Source organism: Anser anser, assembly GCF_964211835.1.
Source record: "Anser anser genome assembly, chromosome: 5".
Classification (NCBI taxonomy): Eukaryota; Metazoa; Chordata; class Aves; order Anseriformes; family Anatidae; genus Anser; species Anser anser.
Genome location: NC_139725.1, coordinates 62,213,290 through 62,237,152, shown reverse-complemented (window position 1 = coordinate 62,237,152; position 23,863 = coordinate 62,213,290). Strand labels below are relative to the sequence as shown.

Genomic DNA, 23,863 nt, shown 5'->3' with positions numbered 1-23,863 from the left:
GTTAGGACATGTACAGAAATTGCTGGATTTTCCTTGTAAGTCCAGACCTGTCACTTCCTTGAAGAATAACTGTAGCAAAGGAAAACAAGCAAGTCTTACAACAGCCCTGCAAAGCTTCCTCGGGGAAAAAAAGGCGGAATCCACCATTTCTCTGTGTTTTGTGGGGCTATGTGTGTGTTTTAATAGAAAACTTCCCATGTAAAGGACTTGTCTGATGCTGTGAGATCTGGTGGCATGTTCTTAAAACATGGATTATGTAATGGAACAGAGTAATAGAGAAATGGGATCACTTGAGATTGTTATCTGTAGGTTTATGCCCAGTGCTCCCCACCAATAAGTACACAGAGTCAGAATTCATATGAAGGTCTTTTAATGTTTTTTTTTTTTTAACTTTAACAAGGTTTTTTTTATTATTATTATTATTCTTTTTTCTTTTCCCAGTTTAGGACTACTAGATCACTTCTGTCATCTTTGCAGTTTCCACTGTTATCAGTCGAACAACTTCCTTGCAGTCCGAGGCCTGCCTTTGCCTGCCCTGGGTGAGGAACGACACCCCTCACGCTGCTTGTGGAAGGCAGAGCAACAGCTCCTGCACTCTGATCCATACAAAAGCCTCACCGAAATACTGCAGGCAGCCATCCCTAGGCTGAGCACCGCTGCTGGCCCCCTTCTTGGCAGCACCTGTGCCTGGCCGGGATCGGGGTGAAGAGAAAAACAAACCAAAACAAGGTGCCAACAGTGACGTGAACATGTCCTGGGACACGAAGGGGGCCGCGGGGCAGCCCCTGGGGTGCTGTGAGGGCAGGGGCGCCGCCACCCAAAACTGCTGCGGGATTCACAGAGCGGGGCCGGCAGCAGCGGCCTAGGGCTCGGCGGGGGCAGGCGGCGACCCCCGGAAGGCGACACCACACCCCTGGAGGCGACACCAGACCCGAGGAGGCGACACCAACCACGCCGCCATATGGAGCCCTATGGGGCCCTACGGGCCCAGGCCCGCGGCCCTAACCCCGCTTCAACCCCCCGGGCCCCGTTGCTAAGGCCGGCCCGCCCCGCCGTCGCTAGGCCGCGCCGTCAAGGGAGGAAGTGTCGCAAAGGCTGACAGGAAACTCGGCCGCGGGTTACGGCAGCGGCGGCCGCGCTTGGCGGCGGCTGGATGAGCGGCGAGTGGGAGCCGCGGCGCTGAGGGGAGCGGCGGTGAGCGGCGGCGGGCGGGGGGGGCCGCGGAGGCCGCCCCGGGGCCCTTAAGGGACCGGGGAAGGGCCCCGGAGGAGGCAGGGGGGCGTGGGGCAACGGGAAAAGGCGGCGGCGGGGCGGTGAGGCGGGGCCCGGGCACCGGCTGTGCCTTTGTTCGCGCCCCCCCCCTCCCCCCCCACTTACCCCCCCCCCCCCTCCGTCCAGGCCCGTGAGGCCGCCGCCTGTCGCCCCGTGTCGCCTGACGCCCTCCTCCCCGGGGGGTTTGTGTCGGTCTCTCCCGTAGGATATGGCCGAGGTACCGCCGGGGCCTAGCAGCGTCCTCTCCCCGCAGGGGGACGCGCTGTCCCCCTTCCCCGGAGGAGGAGGAGGAGGGGGGGCTGCTTCCTCCTCCTCCTCTTCTTCCACCTCCGCCGCCGCCGCCGCCTGCGCCGGGGCCCAGGACGAGGAGGCCGAAGAGGAGGAGGAAGAGGAGGGACCCGCGGGCGGACGGGAGCAGCAGCGAGGAGGAGGAGGCAGCGACGGCGGCAAGGGGGGGCCGCAGCAGCAGCAGCACCGCCTCCACCACCACCACCACCACCCCCCGCACCACAACCACCAGCTCAACGGCCTCATCAGCCCCGAGCTGCGGCACCTGCGGGCCTCCCTCAAGAGCAAGATCCTCGGCTCGGAGGCAGGGGCAGCCCCCGAGGGGCAGGAGAACAAGCGAGCCAGCAAAACAATGGGCTCCGGACAGCAGCAGCAGCAGCAGCAGGCATTGCCTCCGGCCGCAGCACCGTGCTCGTCCCCCCTTAGCAACCACGTTCCTCCCCAGGGAAGGACTGCACCCTCTCCTCCTCCTTCTCCCCCAGCAGCAGCACCAGGGGACAGGAGCCAGCCTGCTGCCACAACTCCGACTGCTGCTAAGACTGCAGCCCGCAATGGACTGGCAGGAGGGACTGGCTTGGAGGAGGAAGAGCAGGAGGAGGGGGATGAAGGAGGGGAGGAGGAGGAGTCCCTGCTGCTACTCTCTAGGTCCTTAGCAGCAGCCTGCAGTTTGAAAGGCTCGGGAACGGACTCTCAGCCCGAGGAGGACCTAACGATACGATACGTCCGATACGAGTCAGAGCTGCAGATGCCCGATATCATGAGACTGATCACCAAAGATCTGTCCGAACCCTACTCCATTTACACGTATAGGTATTTTATCCACAACTGGCCGCAGCTTTGCTTTTTGGTAAGTGCTGGGGAGGGAGGGCAGGAATTGGGAGTGGTTTGGGACAGGGGTGGGGAGAGGATTAAAGGGCTGACGTTTGTGGGAATGCTCCTGCTATTCTTTTTATGGCTAAGGGGAAAGACCAAGCTCTTCTGGAAGTACTTATCCCTGCTGAACTCCTTTTCTCACCTGTGCCTGTACAAGTAAACCCCGTGTTTAAAAGTCCTGTATTCATTAATACATGTTTTAAGTGGTGGGGAAAGGCTTTGAACGCAGGGCTAGGATCCAGGAATTCAAGGCTTCTAATCTTGGTTTTGACATTGACTTTTGTGACCTTTGGTAGCTCATTTTGTCATTCTGCCTCAGTTCCTAGGTTTCTATTTAAAAAAGAAAGTACTTAGTCCACGGGTGTCTTATGAGTGCTTCGTAGTTCTTGCACAATGGCTTTCAAACTGCCCTCAGCATGACTGGCATAGAAACGTTGACATGTGGGGAGACACTGTTAAAGGTCTTGTGGACTTTTTGATCTATTTGCTTATTTTAAAAAGATCAGCTGCAACTGTATTGCTTCTTGCGAGCGTGATAGCGTGTGCAGCAGTTCTGATTTTACTTAGGTTGTCTTGCTGTACTAACAATACGTTTATTCCTCCTACTGCACAACCAGAAAGATTGCTTTAGTTGTTACCCAGTCTTTCTGAACGTTTAGAGCACTTCTTATGGCTAAACAACAGCCAGACAGTTTTAGAACTCGAGTCTCGGTAGAAAAGCATGCTTTCAGCACAGTAATTCATGCGCAGGTATACGAGAGTGAGCTTAAATTGGCCTGGGGGGTGTATATGCACAGTGGGAGCTTAGCTGTGTTTGATTTCCTCGTAGGAAAATTTGTCTGCAGAGCAGAACGTTTGTGGGAGCGTGTGGCACTTCCTCGCTAAAGTAAATGATGAATTCTCTCTTGATCTTTTAATCAAGGCTGGACACCTCTCTGGAAGGGATGGTGTAGCCAGGGCCAAGGCGCCCTTCAATTCAGAGGTTCTCTGTAAAATTTTAATAGGATATGAGTACAGGAGGTGAAGCTAATGGAATCCATCTGGCCTTAAACTTCCTGAAAGTTCTTGTTTTAGGGTCCAGTGTAATTTATAGCAGGATTTATATGATTTATGGGAGGATTTTCAGAAATGTGCCTCTTGCAGCCCTGAAGAGGGAATACAGTAGGATTATAGGAAGTTGAGCAAAGCATTGCCATCTGGAACAAAACAAAAATACGAAAATATTTGAAATCATTCTTCAACACAAAGTCATGTTTGCTTTTACACAGCGAGTTAAAAGGATGCTGATCACAGCAAAACTGTAATTTTTCAGGCGCTGAGCATACACCTAGCTCTGTGCGTGACTGATTTGCCTCACACTGAAAAGAAATGCGTGTGAACTGCAAGTGTCTGTACTTTCAGCATCAAGTGTATCGTCGGTGATGCCAAGGCAGCGTTGGATATTAGCTCACTGTGCGTCTGCTTAGACTTCAGGTCTTTGTGTTTTTTTTTATTTTTTTTTTTTGTCAGGGAGTAATTTGAGAATTTTGTTAGGAAAAGAGCAATGGCAAATTAGTTTGACAGGGCACTAAACCGGATTATTTCTAATATTTACTTCTAACAAATGCATTCAAAGAGCAAGGTTTCACTCAAGGAAAATAAAACATCTTAAGCTTATTTTCTAGGGACAACTTCTTTTAATAGTCTTGAAGAATCGACAAAACTTTATTTGAACTCCAATTCTACTCAGATTTGCCACTTTTATGAAGGGTGGAACAGTATGAAGCACGTAAAACAGTAGAGAAGAATATGTGGCTGCAAGTGTCTAAAGCTCTTAGCACATTGTTTTACATACATAATCATCTGAAGCTCTTCCAGTATCTTGAGTCAATTTCGATGGGTTTTTGTGAGTGATTTTAGCGTTTTTAAGGCTTGGTTTTTAGTGGTTGTCTTGAAGACTTTCTGTTCTATAAAATTAAATTTGTTCCTGCAGTTAATGGATTCCTGAACTACTTCTATCTAATAACTCTTTAAAATATTTATCTTGAGCTGGAACTGCATATTCCAATTAGCTAGAACAGTGTCAGGATGGTGAGCAGAAGCACAGCGCCTGATCCCACAGAATCATTTGTCTTTAATGCCTTAAGGCCTCACAGCCTTCTGGCTTCAGGTTTTTCCTGGGGACAGGGGTTAGACTGTAATTTGTTCGTATTAGAGAAAAATATCTGCAGGGTTTCTGTCAGTTCAGTTACTGAATTTCACCATCACCACTTTCAAAAAGGGTGATGAGGGGAAAGACCAACTCCATTTAAATTTGAAGACAGGATGAGTGCTTTCCTGAAAAGATCAGCGGTTGTCCGGCGCTGATGTATTCGGTGAGCGACCTTAAATGTTATAACGCTGCTATCGAGCATCTTGGATACCTGACAGCGCAGAAGTTTTCCAGGGGCATTAGGAACGTTATTGCTGTGGTGATCTCATGGGCTTGAAGCTTGCTGAGTTTCAGCTTGGTCTTCCCAAGGTGGGCTGTCACTAACAGCTAGCACCAGTCCAAGGCTGCTGCTTTCTCTTTCTCTTCAGCTGCCTCTGCCCTGCCTGTGTGCCAGCCCGTGAGTTTATCTGCCTTGGGAAGCTCAGCTGGCCCTCACCCCCAGCCGTGTAGTCATACGTGTGTGCGTGTGCTTGTGTGTTGTGTCTTAGGGTCAGGTTTCTGTCTGTTTAGGTCTCCAAACATATTCATAGCGGGATGACATGAGCACTGGTGTTGGCACGAGGAAAGAGGTGAGAATACACAGCTGGAGGGAAGGCACGGGACCAATCCGAAGTAACCACTAGCGTGGTTTTGCTGTATCAAACTGCTTCCTAACTATACGCTCAAAACCAAATTCATAGTCCACTTTAAAAGGAACTGGAGATCGTAGGATAATCTTCAAAACCCACTCATTTTAACATCAAATTAATCCATGTAACTGTCCCCTGACTTTTGAGGTAACACGTTGAGAATACTTGGTAAATAGTACAGGTAAGTTACGTGGCTGTGTTACCTGACCGAGCTGTAGCAAGGTAACAACCTTCTCCTCCCCAAGCTGCAGCTGTCTGCTGAAGCTTGGATTTCTCCTGCCTCTGCAAGAGCAGGTTGGCAGCATGTGCTAGGTGTGGGGGCCCTCTAAATGCTTGGGGTTTATCTATTCCCAGGAGCTCTGTCAGCCCAGTTTTTCTTCAGTTGACCAATGATGACCGTTTCCCCATCAAAGACGGGAGAGGATGGGTATTCTCGTCAAGTGCTTTTAAGCATTGCTACAGCTTTGTTCCTGTGTTGGTTGTAAGTGCGTTTTTGAAGTTGTAGCTCCATTTTGAAGTGGTTTTGCAGATTCTTGTCCTAGCAGTGTGAAAGTTCTGAAACACCTTCCATTTAAAGCTGGTAAATCAGCTATTGCAGAAAATTGTTTTCAAAATACTGCAGCGTGGGAGAGGTGAGCTTGGGAAACCTTGCCCTGTTCCAAAGTTTGGATAAGGCAGGACGTAATAAACGCAGGGTTCTGACTGAGTGTTGTAACCTCTCCTGTAATTCACCGCTGCAGACTTGCTGCACTGCTCAGCTGCCTTTTAAGAAAAATCTGGAAAATGCATGCTTTTATTGGGTTCTTAACTTTGCCAGTAGCTATAGCAGCAATTATAATTTAAACTTTCACAATTTTAGAAATAACTGATTAATTCCATGTATGCGGTTTTAGATGTGCTATAAATCCTAAACGACTGCAGTTAAGATCCTGTTTTCTAATAATACTTTGCTTTTTTTTTTTTTTAGTTGGATTTTATTTAAGAGGCTCTGTACTTCATGTTGAAACTAACGACTTGTGAGACACCATCGCTGTTTTTCAGTTGCAGAGAGCTTGAGGGATAAAGGAAGAACGAGAAAAGTTAGGAAACAGCGCGGGAAGTCTTAGCGGCCTCATGGCAGACCTGGGAAGACATCCTGTAATATCCATTCCCAATTTGCAAACTCCACCATATGCCAGTTTCCTCTTAGGAATGATCATGGTTTGAGACACGGCTGGCTGTGCTGCTTCTTGCTCCCACAGGCTTTGTGAAAGCCTCAGTCCTTGTAGCATATGGGTATTTAACGACAGCCAGTGTAGTTATTCTGGCAGCGGCCCTGCACAGGAAGGAATTACTCGGGTCCAGTTTCATAGAGTGGAAGCAGGGAGAGTGACTTAGTGATTTGCCCAGTGTCGTAAAGAGCTCTGACCGAACTGCCGGACTTTGGGTTAAAACCATTAGCCTAAATGCATCCCTTAATGGCATTCGGTAACACGATCGCTAGATGTAAGCCAAAGGATTCGTGCAGAGCTGTTTCTGTGATCCTCTGAGGTGGATTTGGGTGCGTGTGTGAAAGGAACCTGCAGCCGTGCAGGTTCTGCTGCATTTGAATCGCAAAGTGTTTCTCTTTTAGGGGCTAGTGGGTTGGTTTCACCTTTAAATGGGAACAAATATCGCGGGCTCTGGGTGTGAAAGGCATGCTCAGGCTGTGCCTGACAGAGTTAATGCCACCTTTGCCAAGGAATTAATGCCGATTGTTTAATTTTGAGGGAGGTAACATTCCTGCTGTTTTATAGACATTTCTGTGCTAACTCTAGCAATCCATGGTTGCAGTACAAAGATATTAACATCTAGTTTGTTTTAAACATTCAGACTTATAAGAACAAAGTTGATGCAAATATGGGATTTGAATACATGGATGTTAATCTTGCTAAGAATTTAGGATTGAAGTAAATCCTATAGTACTCCGTGGGGCTTATAATATAGTAACTTGGGCTGAATTCTGTTTGTAGAAACCTGTGTGCTTAGAATTGCTCTCATTTGGCCCGTGATTGTTTTCTCATAAAGGATGTTGTATGGGAACTAGTTTTCCTCTTGCCCCCCTCCCTATTTCAATCTGATTTTTTTTTTCATTTACACAGTTTAACCTTCCCCAGGGAGTTAAATTGCAGTTCTACATCACCTTTTAGGTTCACTTCCAGCTTTAGATACAGTCGAAAAGAAGGAGAAAGGAGAGGAAAGGCAACAAAAACTCCAGTTGAGGTAGAAATGTGGCACTCACCCCAGTCATAGCTTAACTGGCAGATTTACCTGCTTGAAGACAAGAGAAGGAGATTTAAGTGTTCTGGGAACTGGCAACACCGTGATAGTTCATGCAACTTTGTGGCAACGGTGGTGAAATCAGTGGGTATTTCCTTCTTTGATCACTGAAAATGATTTTAAAATACGCCTTAATGAACACAGCTCTTAAGAAAAGTGCCCCTAACGAGAAGGAAAGCAAGGCTGCAATGTGTCACTACTTTTGAAGAGCAGGGGGGAAAAAAATCTAAAAATTCTCCGTAGGACTGTTACGATCAACAATTTGCACGTGTTCGCTTCAGGGCAAAGCATAACTATAACATGCTAGTTTGTGGTGTCTTTTTTTTTAGCTAGGTATAAGATTACATCTAGGTACTCTGCATAATTATAGCAATGTTATGAACAGGCTGTCTGATGATACTCTTTATTTAACTCCCTGGTTTTCTCAGGTCTGAGCCGAGATACAAAACTTGCCTTGAGCTGACACTTTGCATACACAGTTTTAGTATAAGTACAGCTTTTCTTTCCTATGAAATAAACTTGTGTTTTAGAACAAACAAAAGACTGCTTAGAGGCTGTGTATTTCAGTCCACTTAGATCATGTTTCGGTTTTTGTTTGTTGTTTTAAAAACCACTTGTTTAGATTGTTCAGGGTTGTTCTTGGATACTGTTAGAAAAATGTATCTTCCTGCCAAATAAAAACTCTAGAAATAATTATGTTTGCGTGACGAGCTGAAACTATATTAGAAATGGTGTTAGGCTCGTGCTGCATCACAGTGCTTTGGAATTGCAGCCCGTTCGTTTGGGGCTGCTCCATTTTACCTTTGGTAGGGGCTTTTGGCCGGCAGCTGGCTTGGTTAGTAACCCGCCGCTCAAATGGAGATGCTAGAACATTATGCTTCGGGTACAAACTCCCTGTGGATCGGTGCCTACAATATGATCTCTGTGTAAGAATTTTCCGCCTGTAGATCCTTGTGCTACAAGCTACAGAAACACTCAGGCGGCTGAAGGCTATGGAGTCCATACCACGGCCTTCAGAGAAGCTGGGTTCACAGGAGGTCTGGTAATACTGGCTCGGGCAGGTCCTTTTTGTTTGACTTAGTGGAGTGTTGTGAATTTGGATTATCCAGGGGCTCTTGTGCCAGCACATGCTTGTGCCAATCATGTGCTGTACTCCTGGTTTGGGAGCCATGCTGGAGCTGAAGGCTGCTTCCCCCTGCAGATACAGGTCTCAAACTTCTGCGGATCAGTTTATACGCCCATGCACACGGTTCGGAGCTGCTTTTTTCTCTCTGTCAGTCTTTCCCTGAATATATAGTAATTCATACTCCCTTTGGATGCTATCCTACTCTGCAGCATTATTCGCTTTACTGCTGCAGGTTATAATGTCATTAATGCTGCCTAATCCTTCGGTTAACATATGACTTAGTTATTCTTATGCTCTTTCTCAGTGTATTTCATGGTAAATTTTTTGTAAACGCAGTGGCCGTGCAAGTGGCTTGATAAGTGTTTGGGGAGGGGGTAGGTATTTTGTTTGTTTGTTTTCGTCTTAATATTTCAAAATAATTGTGTCTCCTCGACCACATTTTTTGTGACAACACCATTGGGATTAACTGTCAGCTCTTAATGAATGAAATCTCTGAACGGTTAAAATGTGTGAAATTAACTGTATGCTTTTTTGTTTGTTTGTTCCTTGGATGTCATATGACTGAAAATGACGGTTTCTAAAGATTAAGCGCAAAGACATTTTTCTCTGATCCATTATGGCCTTGACATCAACACCAGATAAAAATTAAGCAAGTTATCTGCCCAGCCCTTGCGCATGAAAATTCGGATCACTGTAAAACAGGAAAGGACTTTTTTTTTCCCTATGTGGCAACCCACGTTAAAGGATGTTTTATGCTTCAACCTGGTCTTTTTCTTTTTTTTCTACCCTTTCCTATCACATATGATCTTGCTGGTAGAATTGATGGAATAATACTATGATTCTTTCCCAGACAATTCATTGGCTGTTAATAGACTGTGACTTTATCTGTGTGTAATACAGAAATAAGAGACCTTTAATCTTATTTGTACTTTTGGAGATGGTGTTTATTTTTTTTATACCTTTGTACAAGCAAATTTAGTGTGGCTGTCTCATTTTAAATGCACTGGTTTACTTTTTCTGGTAGCACTGCAGATCACGAACTGAGAATGCATACCTATATGTTTGTCTTTAAGGCCATGGTAGGGGAAGAGTGTGTAGGTGCCATCGTCTGCAAGCTGGATATGCACAAAAAGATGTTCCGCAGAGGTTATATAGCCATGTTAGCAGTGGATTCCAAATACAGAAGAAAAGGAATTGGTAAGAATAGCCTTTTTTTGTTGTTTTCTACTTAAATCCTATAGTTTGTTGGGGTAAACGTAGGCGCTGTAAAGATTTAAGCAGAACTGAGCCTCTAGATGTGGTGGTTTGTTGTCATCCCTGCTTTACTTATCCACACAAGCTCCCTGCTATCTTTTTTCATTCTGTTGAAATAACCTGAAATGCCCGTGCCCTGTGAGATTAGCATCTGGGATATGAAGCTAAAAAAGAAACTCAGTCAGCAGCCCCTTACCTCTGCAAATTACCATTATCAAATAACAACTGCAGAAATTGCTCTGCGTTTTTATGTGCTCTCATCATTGTATGTCTTTATTGTGTTCAGGTGTGGGTTTTTTTAGTGAATTTATCCCCTGGCTTTCCCATATCAATTACATATATATTGCCCACTGGGGATAATGTATATAGCTAATGCTTGAAGTATGCGCTAATACTCGAAGAAAAATAGTTGTGCATTACTACCTGCATGACCAAAATGAAGAGCTGTTTTGTTGGCAATTGCATGATGAAAGAAAGCTCTCTTGGCAGGGAGCTTGCCCTCCCCCACGGGTCAGTTTTGCCCTAATGGAAGGGACTTTCCTGCAAACGCTGGTTATCCTAGCTTGGTTGATTAAAGAACCGTTCTTATGGAACTCCATTCTTTTTAGTTTGGTATTGTGAAATTACACCTTGTAACGTATTTTTAATTTTAAATGTAGATGTCAGCTTTAAAGGCCAGAAATGTGCTTTACCACCCATTCTCACTAACAGCTCGTGCTCTGATTAAAGACAGAAAATTACTTACTATGGAGAAATATGGGAGCAAGTTACAGATTAATACCATTATGTTTATTCTCCTCTTAAAAAAACAAAACACAAAAACCTTTAAAAACCTTGAAACAATTAAGTATTATCATGACTGTTTTAGCATATGTGATTTCTTTGTTATTTCAGTGCAGTTCAGAAGCTGTTGGTGGTTTCTGTAGTGGAGCGGAGGGAAGAGGATACAGAGAAATCATTCTCTCCTTTCTTTTTAGCTGAGTCATGAAGGAGCCTGCCATAATTTCATTGCAGGTGCTAGGATTCATAAGTAAATAAGAACTAATGCTGTTCTTATGAAGATCTCTGCAAGATTTTTCTCCTGCTTTAGTCAGATCATCATTTTACAGTTATATAAATAGAATTTATATTTAACGTTTTGCTTACTTTAGCATTATATAAATGTTAACTTTTTCCCTGCATTTATCATGTTGCTGTTTCTCATAAATTATGCTGTTAATCTGAAGATGTTTTATATGCAGTAAAGTTTTGTCGTATGTTCAATGAAAATCTTAATTGATTAAAGCTTTGAGAATACTTTAAAGCAATCTCTAGATTCCTTGGGTTTTTGTTTTTCCTTTTCCTTAGCTTTCTTATGGAAGTGAGATTTATACAATTTCATTGAACAGCAGTTTTTTCCACTAATAACTTTGAAATCAACTTTCAATTTCACCCCAATTCTACAGACAGGTAGGGATATTACAGTTGTAGAACTGTTGTGAAATAGATGAAAAGTAATGATACAGAATTAAATTAATGCTTGACTGAAGGGAAGGGATGGGCTTCAACCATATTATTAGATACTAGCAAATCCAAATGGGAGTGAGCCACAAGAAAAGTGGTTTCATAAGTTCTGTTGCTAATAGAAGTATTTGTTTTAGTAAGAGGAAATTCCCTTGGAAGATGAATGTCCTTCAAGTACGTGCCAGAAGATTTTGACTTTAAATGCAGCAAAAGGGAATGAATCACATCTTGGAAGGCTATATATAACACTATGTTAAACATTGAAGCCTGTTTCTAATATCCTTGTGCTAGAAGACTTTTGCACTCAAGCTGGGTCTCTGGATAACTTTAGGGATAATTTTAATGTTCAAACTTGAGACTGCAACTTGACTGCAAGTTTTTGTTGCATTCTTTCCTCCCTGATTTCCCCAGGAGTCATGCCATGTAGGTAGCACACAGTAGTTGTATATAAGCTGGCATCTTTTGCATTGCAACTCTGACACTTATTGAAATCTGTATTTCAGGTACAAACTTGGTTAAGAAAGCTATTTATGCTATGGTTGAAGGAGATTGTGATGAGGTAAGACTTTATAATCAACAACTTTCATAATGTGAACGGCTTGTATTCTCCATATGTGGATTCATTTCTTTTTTTGTTTTGTTTGAGTTTTGTTTTTAGGTGGGAGGTGGGTTAGCAAGAAGCTCTTTCTTTCATAATAGAAGTAAAAATAACCTCCAAAAACATATGGCACAAATAGAAGGGCTTTCTAAATTTGTCCTAAGTTCTCAAATACAGAGTTTTGGGTTCTGTTTTACTCCGGGAAGTTGCCTCAGCCTTTAGTTGCAGGCACGTTTTCCTCTAAAGATTCTCGTTTAAGGTGCTGTTGACCAGTGTAACTTGTATGTTGTCGTAATACTTCCATGCTTTCAGAATATACAAAGATACTGGAACAGTACGTGCTGTAATATTGCAGAATGTAGTTTTATCACAGCAAGTCATCATTGTTATTCTGACAATGCTTAAACCATGTTACAAAGCACTAACAGCTCAAGTGATTCAGCATGTCGGTGAGTGCTTCAAGGAAAGTGACTGAATCACTGTCAAACTTTCTTTGGCCTATATATTATTAGTCTTTCCTTTTACGAGATTACAACCCCTCTGTCCCTCTCTGTCTCTCTCTTTTGCATAAATGAAGCAACTATCTTTATGTGCCCTGTTTAATTTGTGAGGAACTCTCCCTACATCCATTCTCCTTAATCCAGTTATCTGTACCTTTAACTTTCATCTGCTTGCTACAATGCAATTGTTAGCTTGTTCCTTATACCTGAACGCTCTGTCATTTCGGCGTGTCATAGTTAATGATCCTTTGATCTCTCTGTTATCTCCTTTCAACTGCTCCCCTGATTGTCCTAATGAAGTTTTTTATGCAAAATTACAATTTTTCTTACAAGACTTCTGGCACGTACTCTGTTAACTTTTCCACATGTTGCGTTACATCTTTTGCAGTATTCTTTTATATGTTCTGCTTTCATTCAACAACTTGTTTGAGCTATTTATTCCTCCCATCAGATCCCCTTATGCCTTTGTTTTCTGGTGTCATTTTTTTCTATGATTCCTGTTGTATTCAAGCATTGTAGTGCAGTTTGATAGTTCTGCAATAGTTTAAGTACTTTGTTTTGTCGTGATGCTTGTATCACATGTAATATGCTTTGGTCTAATCTGTTTTACTGCTTGCGACCTTGGGCTATTCAAGGAAAGCTTTTTGTTTGTTCTTTTCCATGGCTTTCCACAGTGGTCATGCGTTCATTTGCCATCGCTAAGTTCCCAAGATTTAAAAAATAAAAATAAAGAAGTATGATATCAGAGTGTTCATGTCACATTGGGAGAATTGAGATGCAGAGACACGAAGTGAATTGCCTACTGCTGTTAGAGAGTAGCAGAGCTGTGTATTTCTGCGCAGGCCACCAGATTTTCAATACTCCCCATATTATTTAGGAGTATGTGTGTATTACTTCTCCTGTAACTTCATTTCTAAATTGGACTATCTTACACGTATACATACAATGATCTCTCCTGTGTATTTGATCCTCTCCTGATCTAATATTAATCCCAGAGCCCTTCTTACTGCTTTTTGTCATTGTTAAAATGAAATAAATGTGATAGGGATTGCAGGCTGCTCTGCAGTAAGACCTCATTAAGTCTTAGTCATAGATTTTCATCTGTGGTGCTGCATAAATGCTTTGTACTAAATTTGTAGGTCGTTTTTCAGAGGCCAGTGCTGTCCCTCTTTAATCGAATGCACTACAGTTCCAGCTTCTTGAAGTGTGTGCTGGATGGGTGCAGGCAAGTTTCAGTTCCAGTTTGGAAACTGCGTGTTTGGGGGGTGATGGTTCAGAACCAATTATGCCCTGCTTCTTGGGGGTTTTTGTGTCAGCTCAGTTTTAAGCTGGCACAAAACTTTGAAACGGGAACTCATGTCCAGGCAGCAGGGAGCACAAGCAGAGTGTATTTCTGACTTCCTACTACACCAGTCTGCAGAGGCGTGCCCGAAGTAATACGATATGTTTGTGCTGTTCTTTTTCGTGTATAGGTTATCTACAGCAAAATAGAAAATGTCTTCATGTTTTCTTCTTTTCTTTGGCAGCAAGTGTAGGTTTCTTCTAGGTATATACGGTACAACAATAACGATGTTTACTTCTCCTATGTGGTGGATTGCTGAGAAATTTTCAGGCTCGACCAAGGTTTGAAAGACCTAATTAGCCACCTGTTATTTAAAGCTCTCTGACAGAGCTGAGAAACTTCCCTCACTGCTTTCTGCAGCAGTTGCTGGGGAGAACAGTTTCTGGCCATCTGATTGATGCCTGGCTGATCAAACCTGAAGCAGTGCATCACAGTAGCTTGTCTTTGTGAAGTGTGTAAACAGTTTAATTATCTCTGCTGCTCTTAGGATATTTTTCTACATCCCTTAATAAAATCAAAAGCGTGATGAAAATCCAGAGATGCTGCTACTTGATGTAAGGTGAACTGAAATTCAAAAAGACTCTCTTCTGAAATTTGCTTGGAAAACAATTAAAACCAGGAGCGTGCACATGTGGGTGTCATTGAAAAATTCCAAATTGTGGTATGTAATATGATGGTAATTTGTGGCATATAATCTGATAAATTTTTATTTCAATATAATACTTTTCAAAGTGCCATAAATTGGTACCACAACAGTCTGTAATGTTGAGTCTTGAAAAGTAAAGGATTTTTACAACACCAGAGATGAAAATCTTGAAAAATCACTAGTGCTGTCCTGGCATTTCAAAGTCTGTCACAATATTGTAGTGATCAAAGACTTTTTTTTTTTTCCTGTAAGCTAATTCAGTGGGAATAAAACAAAGGCAGGCCTATGGAGCAAGTGATTCACAGTGCCAGCTTCTGCCTAGCAGGTCGTTGATGCTATGTTGCATGCTTCAAAGCTGAGAGGTAATATCCTTCCAGCCAGTGGCTGTTTCCTGGCTTGAGGAAATTGTAGGGTGAGCGAGTGAAGAGGTGAATTGGCTGGGATGGGATCTGTGTGGAGAGGCAGAGGTGGTCATGGCCTAATGCAACAGAAAGAAGGAAGTGGTCTGATGTTGGGGTGGGTGGTTCAACCAGAAATGGCCTTCAAGCCTGAAGAAAGTACTGAACAGCGTGCTTTGGGCTGGAGTGTCTAATAACATTACAATATTTAGGGATCTTTGGTTGTTTGTTTGGGTTTTGTTCTGTTTGTTGTTGTGGTGTTGGTTGATTTGGGGGTTTTCTTTTCTCTTTTTGCTGGTGGTTGATTTTTGCTTTTTCTTTTTTCTTTTCTCTTTTATTTTTTATTTTTTACCTTGGTGACCTTCCCAAAACATCTTCTGTTAAAGAATTCTAATATTCGTAGTATATTAGATTTTCAGGTGTATAATGGGCTGAGTTTCCATTAAGTCACAATGATTTAGAATAATTTTATTGGGCTCATTACATAGAAAATGGGAACTACTAAAATAAATCGGGTGCAGGTGAATAGTTTTCTCCCATCTCAGGACTTTTGAAGAGATTTTTCTTCTAGTGTAAAAAGGAAAGTGCATGCAAACTCCAGCAAGTCGAGCATCTGGCTGCCTTTTGTACGTTTGCTCGGCTTTTACTGACAAGCAACTTTCAAAAGTTGTGCTCTTAAGACTGTTGCATGGAACTGCTGCATTCCTTAATCAAAATTAGGAAAGGGAGAGTCGTATGCAGATTTTCCATCTGTAACAAATGACTAAGTAATCTGCAGATGATTCATTCACCTCATATTGCATTATTTCAGCACCATGCAACTGCTAAATAATCAAAGTAAGGCTCTAGTAAGTGGAACTTTCTTAAAAACTTTTTCAGCAAAATGTGGAACGTGAAAAGGAATTGTGACTTATTTTGAGAATTTCCATGAAACTTTAAAGTGTTTTTAAGAGAGATGTTTCTGACTTCACCACCAGGAGTGTCATTTTAATTCAGTACCATGCTTCTAAAATTAACTATGTATTTTTATATAACCCTATTTGAAATTATCAAACCATTGACAACTTAAATTTTTCTTCATCTACAGATCATTCAGTGCATTAAATGTTATATTTTGGGTTCTACCTCTCTTTAAATGTTAAAACAGTTAAACTGATGAAGGACACTGGATAAGCGCCTATAACTTGAATCTTAAAATATGCCAAACTTACTTGTAAGAATAGCAGCTTCTTCTTTGAGTGATGAAAGGATATTTTCTTCATTTGTTTATTCGATTTGACTGTATTCCGTGAGTTGGTTTCTAAACATGTGCACTCAAAGTTTGAACTAGAATCAAGAAAGCCCCTTTTTTTTAGTTTAGGAATAAACTAGGTATGAGAACATAATAACAAGAAACACAGTATTCCACTCTCACTACGGTAAAAGATTCCTTGCTTCTAAAATGAGTTAAAATTAAAGAGAGTTGAGATAAAATTGTAGGTTTATGAAATTTTGGAAATAAGATAAAATAACGGCCTTCAAAAAGTTGCAACTTGTGCAGAAAATCAGATCTTTGCTGGTTGACAGGAGCAGATGATGATATGTTATTAGAAGGTTTAACAGACGCATTTGTATGACAAAGTAGACCAGAAATAAAGGTAACAATTGAAGATTTGGAGCTTGATTGAAAATCTCCCATGGGAAGAAAAGGATCCTTCACGGAATCAAGCTGATGAAACCTGTATAAAATACAATCAGGTTCCCTACTAGATTCAGGAACGTGTCCATAGCCCTTTGTGAGATCAACAGGATATGTTGAGGTCAGGGGATTGTTTTTCAATGTGCTAAGTCTTTCTTAGAAATACCCAAACAAATCTATTGCGTTAGCTTTCAAGATGAGCATTCACTCAAGTACTGGGATTCCAACAAACCTGAATTTCAACATTTAGCCACTCCCTTAAATTCAGTGATCTGTGGTGGTGGAAATCATTTAGCATTGCAAGGTGTGCAAGCTTGCAGCTGAATACAGACATGTTGTATCGCTCTGCCAGATTACTAAACTTCTGTGCGAGGGAATGTCATTTGTAGTCAGAGTTCAAATAATGGTTTCCTGCACTGTGGATTTTAATGGGTCAGATTTCCTGTTGGTGTAATGCTCTAATTTGAAGGAAAAATACTGCACTTTGATAATTGATTATAATTTGGAAGTTATCCTTTTTAATAGAGTAAAGTTGCTAAGAGTAATTATCAAGTCACAAGATCTGACAGTACTGTTCCATCAGGTGCTAGCAAGAGAAATGTAATCCCTAATTCTTCCCATAAGACTAAGAATTGAATTAGCCCTTCTTAAGAGTACAGGTATGACAGACTGTCCTGCTGTAACTTAAGAACTCTGACTATTAATGTCACTCTTCCGTTTAGAAAAAACAAACTTCTAAGTTTTATTTTCTTCCAGGTGTATTTTGTTCATTGTTAGCTCCAGCTTTACTATTCTTTCAACATTCATGTGTTGAGAAGCACAGAGGGAATTATCTGTTGGGATGTGGTCAGAGAAGCTTGAAACTTAAGTAATGGCCAAATGTGTACGATAAGTGGATTTTCAAACCTTACTGCAGGTGACCAGTCTAACTGCAGTAGCCTCCCTCTCTTATATTGACTTAGCCGCTCCTCAGATTGCAGAAAGCAAATGTAACAGAGAGAAAAATGAATAGTTTTTCTACCAGGTTGCTTTATGAAGTAGATCAGCAAGAAACCTAGTGAGCTGACAGAAGGGCTGATGGAGAATAGAAATGCCTGCCTGAAGGCAGGGGGGTGAGAATCCATAAGGTAGACTGGCTTAAACTGATGTACAAGTACAGGCTTAAATATATATATTTCATTTATAATATTTATATAATTATTTATTATATACATGATAATTTATTATATATAATTATTATATTTAATATAACATATATATCCTGTTTTTTATTGGAAGAGAAGGAAGGAGGTGGGGTAGTTGGGGTAGATTGCTATTCTTTTTGACTGTGAGATTTTTCCATATGTAATTTTAACAACACAGAGCGGTGGATATTAGATGCTGGTTTGGATGTAGCTGTTAGTGGGCTTATTCCGACACTGATCGCTGGCTCACTGCGTAAATTGCTTAGGTTGTATATTCATTACATGATCTTTCTACAGTGCCCATCAGCTCTTGTTTAATAAGTGAATGTGCATGGCCATGGGATTGCAGGTAGTCTTGTCGGCTTGTTGGTTCTGTATGTGTTCTTGAGCATCCAGGATCCATCCTTAAAAATAGAATCCTTAAATAGTTGAGTTGGACAACAGTAAGGAGGCAAGATTTTTTTTTTTTACTGTTTGGAATGGGTGCACAGCTTACCAGATATGTCAAAGGTCTGTTCACTGCATTTGGAGAAAAGGAAAACCATTCAGAGGGACGTGCTTCAGCAGTTTAACTTCTTGTTAATGCTTTTGTAAATTTTTTTTTTTTTTTTGCTTGTGCTTGAGGCTGCTGGGACAACTTTCAGTCCTTGCTTAACTTGGACTGCACTTGGGTTTGTTCTGAGCTATTGATGACAGGTCTTCCTGGAACTGGGGTGTTACCATCATAGAGGACAAAAAAAGAAAACGGGGAAAAAAAAGCTGCTCTTTCTTCCTGCACTTTGCCAGGCTAGTTGAGAACAATAAAGGCCAAGACTTCTTAATCTTCTGAAACCGATGCAGTACTTGAAATGCAATTAGATGCCCTTGACTTGCTCACTAGAATTGATTACTTCCAGGGCAGGCCTATCTTGCACCGGCTTTGCTGTCCGTAACCTCTTGCATGTGAGATTTTGGTGCGAGGCACCCAAGAAGCCCTGAACAGAGCCTTGTGAGTGTGGGACCTGTGTGGTGTGTGCACTCTGGTTTGAGTCTGGGATTCCTGTGTTGAGCACAAATACACGCTACAATCATTGGTGTGACAGCTTGTCACAGAACGGAGGAGTTTGTATGTAGGTCTAAATCTGTTGAATTAGAGGTGGAAGATACTGAATGACAAAACCTAACGTGTGTCAAGTTCAGTTCATTCAATGCATGTTTTGGAGCCTTAGATGTTCAGTGCTACCATTTTTTTTAACCATAGCTTTTAGGTAATGATTTGATACAGTATTTACAACAAACAACTACAATCTAGATATGAATGAAACTAGCTTACAACTGGTATTGTTGATTAACTGCTGTGTTCTTTTAAATGTGAAGATTGAGGAGGGTTGCTTGTATAAATAAGGACAAGAAAAAAATGATTCTGCTGACTGCTTTTAAGTGTACCTTTAAATAAAAACGTTGAAATTTGTTCAGTAGCAACATAATGCGACTGCTTTCTAACATGATGTACTTTTCTTTTTTCTTTTCTTCTTAAAGGTTGTATTGGAAACAGAAATCACAAATAAGTCTGCTTTGAAACTTTATGAAAACCTTGGTTTTGTGCGAGACAAGAGGCTGTTCAGATACTATTTAAATGGAGTTGATGCACTGCGTCTTAAACTATGGCTGCGTTAAAAGAAACCATCACATCAAGCAACTGACGTCCCAACAGCGCAGAGTTGTCCTTTGCATGCAATGCAATTTGTACAAAATTGCTTTGCAGGTGGACTTAGTAATTCCCATGCAGCTCTTATCTGTCAGTGTCTCATTTGAGTGTCGCACATATTTGTTGCACTTTGGCATGGCGCATTTGTTCAGAATTAAAGCCGATTGTTTCAAACTTCGAGTTCTTTTGGTACCAGCAAGATGTGCCAGTTGATAGCCAAGATATGTTCGTTCATTTGCAAGTCTACTGACTGTATTACATACAACGTGAACATTTTATCAAAGAACCTGTATGTGGAACACGACTTTTGGTTCCAGCAAAAAGCCAATGTAGATTGTAAAATTCTATAAGTATACTAACATTTCATACAAAAAATTGCCATAGTTTTCTGGAAAAAGGCTTCAATTTTAGGTTTTATTTTTCAATATTGAATTTTCCATTCTTAAATATTGGTACCTCAGTGATTAGTGAATGAAAAAATGTATTGTAGGGTGGGGTGTGTGTTACAATGAGTAACAGTAACAATTAAATTGCGTCTGCCAGTGCCTGTATAGATAAGTATATTTGTCTTCACCTCTAAGTTTGGAGTGCATGCTTTTATTCTTTTACTTTCTTCAATTGTCTTTGCAAGAAAAATTCTGCTTTTATTTAAATTCTGGATTTGATAATAAATTATTTCAGATTTTTATAATTTGGATACTTCTCCCAAACAAGGGTTTGGAAGGCCCTTCTTTTCTTATAGCAAGAAGTGTAAGCTATTTTGAAAACCTTGAGTAGCTGCTAAAACAGAACCTGATGTTGCCAGTAAATCTCTGCTGGTTTTGGATGCACTTTTTTCTTTAAAAGAGTGAGGGACTTTTAAAAGAAGATATAGAAAATTAATGTAAATTGGTATGATTTTATTTAATCAAAATTATCGCTAGAAGCTCTGAAAAACATCTATTTTAAAATAGTTGGAACAATTTTTTTTTATCCAGATTCAGTTTGCTTTGCTTCAGTGTTCTAAAATGCTTCAATCTTTGGTTCTTGGTCTTGGAAATAAATTTCAAGGTGTATTGTATCCATTTTTAGCTGCTCTCATTTTCTCTAAACTTACATGAGCTAAATTATTGGGGGATTTTTTTTTCCTTCCAAAATCAAAGCAGTGGGGAAGAGATTTCTCTTTTTCTATCCCCGCCCCTCCTCCCTCTCCCATCCCCTATCTCTGTCTGTCTTTACATAGGTTTTACCAATACCCATCAATTTGTTCAGTAATTACAATGTCTAGGCTTTCTTGTTCAGCGTGATTATATAGCCCAGTTCTATGAATCAGTTGGGGTTTTTTTGTTTTGTTTTCTGTTTATTTGGTTTTTTTGTGGGTTGGTTTTTTCCACTTTGAAAAAAGGTATTAGTTGGCTTGTGGAAGAACCTGTGTAATCTGTGGAAAAAAGGATGAGCTCAGTGAGCCCGCTCTTCTGCAGTTGAGCGTGCTCTTCAGATTTGCCTTACTACATTTTTTTTTTTAAAGAGTTTGGTTTGAATCATGGTCACTTTGCTAATTACTGTACTATTAAAAACAAAAACAATAAAACCCCTACCTCCAGTACCATTTGGAAAAGATCCCTGTGCAGGAAAACTGGATTTAAAGGAAAGCCTTATTTTGCATAGACCAATCGCACATGGTGATGGGCATTTTTTACCATGTACAAATTATGAGTTGTATTTGAAAATAAAGACTTTTAATGGGAATTGGCCCTTCTGAGTTTTCCGCTCGTAGATGCTATTTGTGCTTTTGAGGGGGCTTGTTCCCCTCAATAAAGAAAACTCATGTTTAAGATGGTGCCTGAATCAAAGCGTTATAAACAGGAGTGTCTTACAGAACATGCTGGAGTTCAGAGTAAAGCCTTCTGTTTGCATTTTCCTGATCCCTCAGGTTTGCCAGCTGTTCTGAGCACTTCTTCAGGAGGTTTCAGACATAGTTAAGACTTTAATTGTTGGGAATGCTAAATCAATAGAAACAGACTTCTCTCAACCGTCTTCCAGTTGTCTGGGAAATAGTGGCTGCTCTGGCTTGCCTGAACTGAGGAGGCAGATAAGAGAAGCTTCATGCCTTGTTAGCAGCTGCTGGGCTTGTATCGCAAACTGCAAACCAGGCTGTCTTGTGTGTCTGCTGATGTTTAAAAACCGAAAAGCCAGACAGGCAAGTTTCCTATAGGTTAATATTTAAGCTGTGGGTGTCTTGAGATTGAAAAGCAGGCTTGAAAGTTAGCTTAAGTCACTTTTTGGGAAGGCACTGCCAAAAAAAGTGACGTCTGAGCAAACTTCAAATACAATTCTGTTTGTGCGTTGTAAGAAGCCGTTCTCGCCATGCCGTTTTTGAAGATGCTGCGCAAAATAGGTGCACGTTTCTTTTCAAAGAGCGTATCGCCTGAAAGGTTCTGGTATTGCTGCTGTGTAACACGCAGTTCACTACGGAAGATACTGAAGCTGTATGCGTTGGTTTATATTAAAAGGAACAGATTTATTGTCTGTGTTGCTTGAAATTGGTTATCAAGTGGGAAGTTATGAATTGCAAAGAGATGGAAATGGGTTTTCAAAACAAATCTAGCAATGAAAAGTTGTTTATTTCTCATGTCTGTTGCTAAAACACAGTCTTCTTCCCCCTCACCTTTTGCATTGACAAATCTTACTATGGAGTTGATCATTTGTGTTTGACTTTGCCCAAATATTGCTATTGGCTGACATGTCAGTATGGATGTTTGCTTTATATTGTTGGTTTTTTATTTTTCTTGTTGTTTTTATTCTTTTTTGTTTTTATTTTTTAAGAAAATGATCAGGTTCATCACCTTTAAGAAAAGCAGGCATAGTCTAATTGGCATTGCATAGTACACCGCAAACTTTTTCAGGGCACCAGAAGACATTGCTAAAACTGAGTGCTATGTTTGAAAAAGAAAACAAAACTTTCAGGTCTTGTATAACCATTACAACCTATATTGGAGTTCAGGTATCAATGGGCATCTATGGAAATATCAAGTGTATCTCAAAATACTGGACTGCTGTTTTGAGTGGATTATATTCTTCTGTCCCTTTATCCTTTTTGATGAGAACAAAAACAGTGGGGTTATGAAATGTACAAGCTGTCTAAATACAATGCAGTCAAATAAATGGTTAAGTTGTTTATCTATTTCCTTTTGAATAGAAATGTTCTGATAATTGTTTTGCTTTGTCTACAAATATGTGCACACACTCATTCCTAACAGAGAAGTGGTCAAAAAAAAGTTTTACAAGAAAATTGTAAACATTCTTTTTTATATCACTATTTGATTTTTAATTTCCATGCCTCTGCTAGAAGCGTCTTGAATGGTATTTGTGTGAACTTCAGTTTCACAGCTGAACTGAGATGGAGCCTTTTTCCATGTGTATTAAGTTAGGACTAATGTAGTCAGTCTGGGCTTTTCCTGGGAGATAAGGGGGGGTATTATTATTTAGGTTGTAACAAGCAGGAGTTGGGAACTCCTTGCAGCCCTTGCAAAGATGAGAACAAGCTCAGTTTTGAAGATCTTCTGTGCTTTATTCCCTCTGCAATTGCATTTAGGCTCCTGAAACTTCCCAGTTTCTCAGCAGCCCGTGCTGTGTGTGTTCAGCTGTGTCTCGGTCACCTGCACGCCTCCTGTGACCAGCCGCAGCCAACTTCTGCTGGAAGCAGCTCCAAGTCTCTTGGGCTTGCAGCAGCTTTGCTGATTCCTTACAACCAGGCTACCAGAATACTAGTTTGTCAGGAACTAAGCCTCCACAGGCATCTTACTGCTTTTTACACTTCTTTCCGTTTGTCCCAACAATTAGGAACTGTTTATGCAAGTGAACATCAGGAATCAGATGCTGGGTTTTGCATATAGCTTTCTGCCTGGTCAGAACTTCAACTCTTTCCTCTTCAAATTCCTCCACGTCATGAACTCTGTGCAAGAAGCAGGTCAAATTATTTTTCTGTCTTGCACTGTAGTGTATTTATAGCTCTAGCATATCTGGTTAGTACATGCAGGCTAAAATAGATTTGGAGAGACCTAACATTTCTTTGAATGCAAAAGTTACAAGAAGTATTTTTCTCACAGCTAGCTCAGGCAAGACTGGTTTGGTGATATTTTTAGGAATGAGTGTTTTTTGTGTTGCCCAACCATGTGCACTTTTAAAATCTGTGATTTCCTTAAAAATACAGTGCAGAGGGATCCCAAACTACGACTCGTACAGGGAAAAGGGAAATGCTTCTAGGGGTGGGCACGAATTTTTGGTAAGGAAGCCGAGGCTTCTCGCCTTCCCTTGCTGTCTGGCTCCCCATGGGGAAGGCAGGGCTGCGATTTACTCTTGGTTATTGCTCTTCGTTGTAAGGCTCAAGGGCAAGGTAAAGAGCAAAATTCAAAGG

At 41.3% G+C, this 23,863-nt stretch overlaps 1 protein-coding gene across 4 annotated transcripts; it reads left to right on the top strand.

The window, feature by feature from the left end:
• The first annotated feature begins 358 nt into the window (after positions 1-358).
• NAA30 (N-alpha-acetyltransferase 30, NatC catalytic subunit) lies at positions 359-22,630 on the top strand. 4 transcript variants are annotated; one of them, XR_014584756.1, is made up of 6 exons: positions 367-1,194; positions 1,478-2,407; positions 9,751-9,874; positions 11,279-11,380; positions 11,938-11,993; positions 19,299-19,355. XR_014584756.1 is itself a non-coding variant. In XM_083837161.1 (5 exons), the coding sequence occupies exons 2-5, from the start codon at positions 1,481-1,483 to the stop codon at positions 19,434-19,436; spliced, it is 1,245 nt and encodes a 414-aa protein (XP_083693287.1). In that variant the 5' UTR covers positions 393-1,194; positions 1,478-1,480; the 3' UTR covers positions 19,437-22,630. The 4 variants fall into 4 exon arrangements, 3 of the variants coding, with proteins under 3 accessions (XP_083693289.1, XP_083693288.1, XP_083693287.1); XM_083837161.1 differs by lacking the exon at positions 11,279-11,380 and having other exon boundaries at positions 393-1,194; positions 19,299-22,630; XM_083837162.1 differs by lacking the exons at positions 11,279-11,380; positions 11,938-11,993; positions 19,299-19,355 and adding an exon at positions 10,826-11,225 and having other exon boundaries at positions 366-1,194.
• The last annotated feature ends 1,233 nt before the right edge of the window (positions 22,631-23,863 follow it).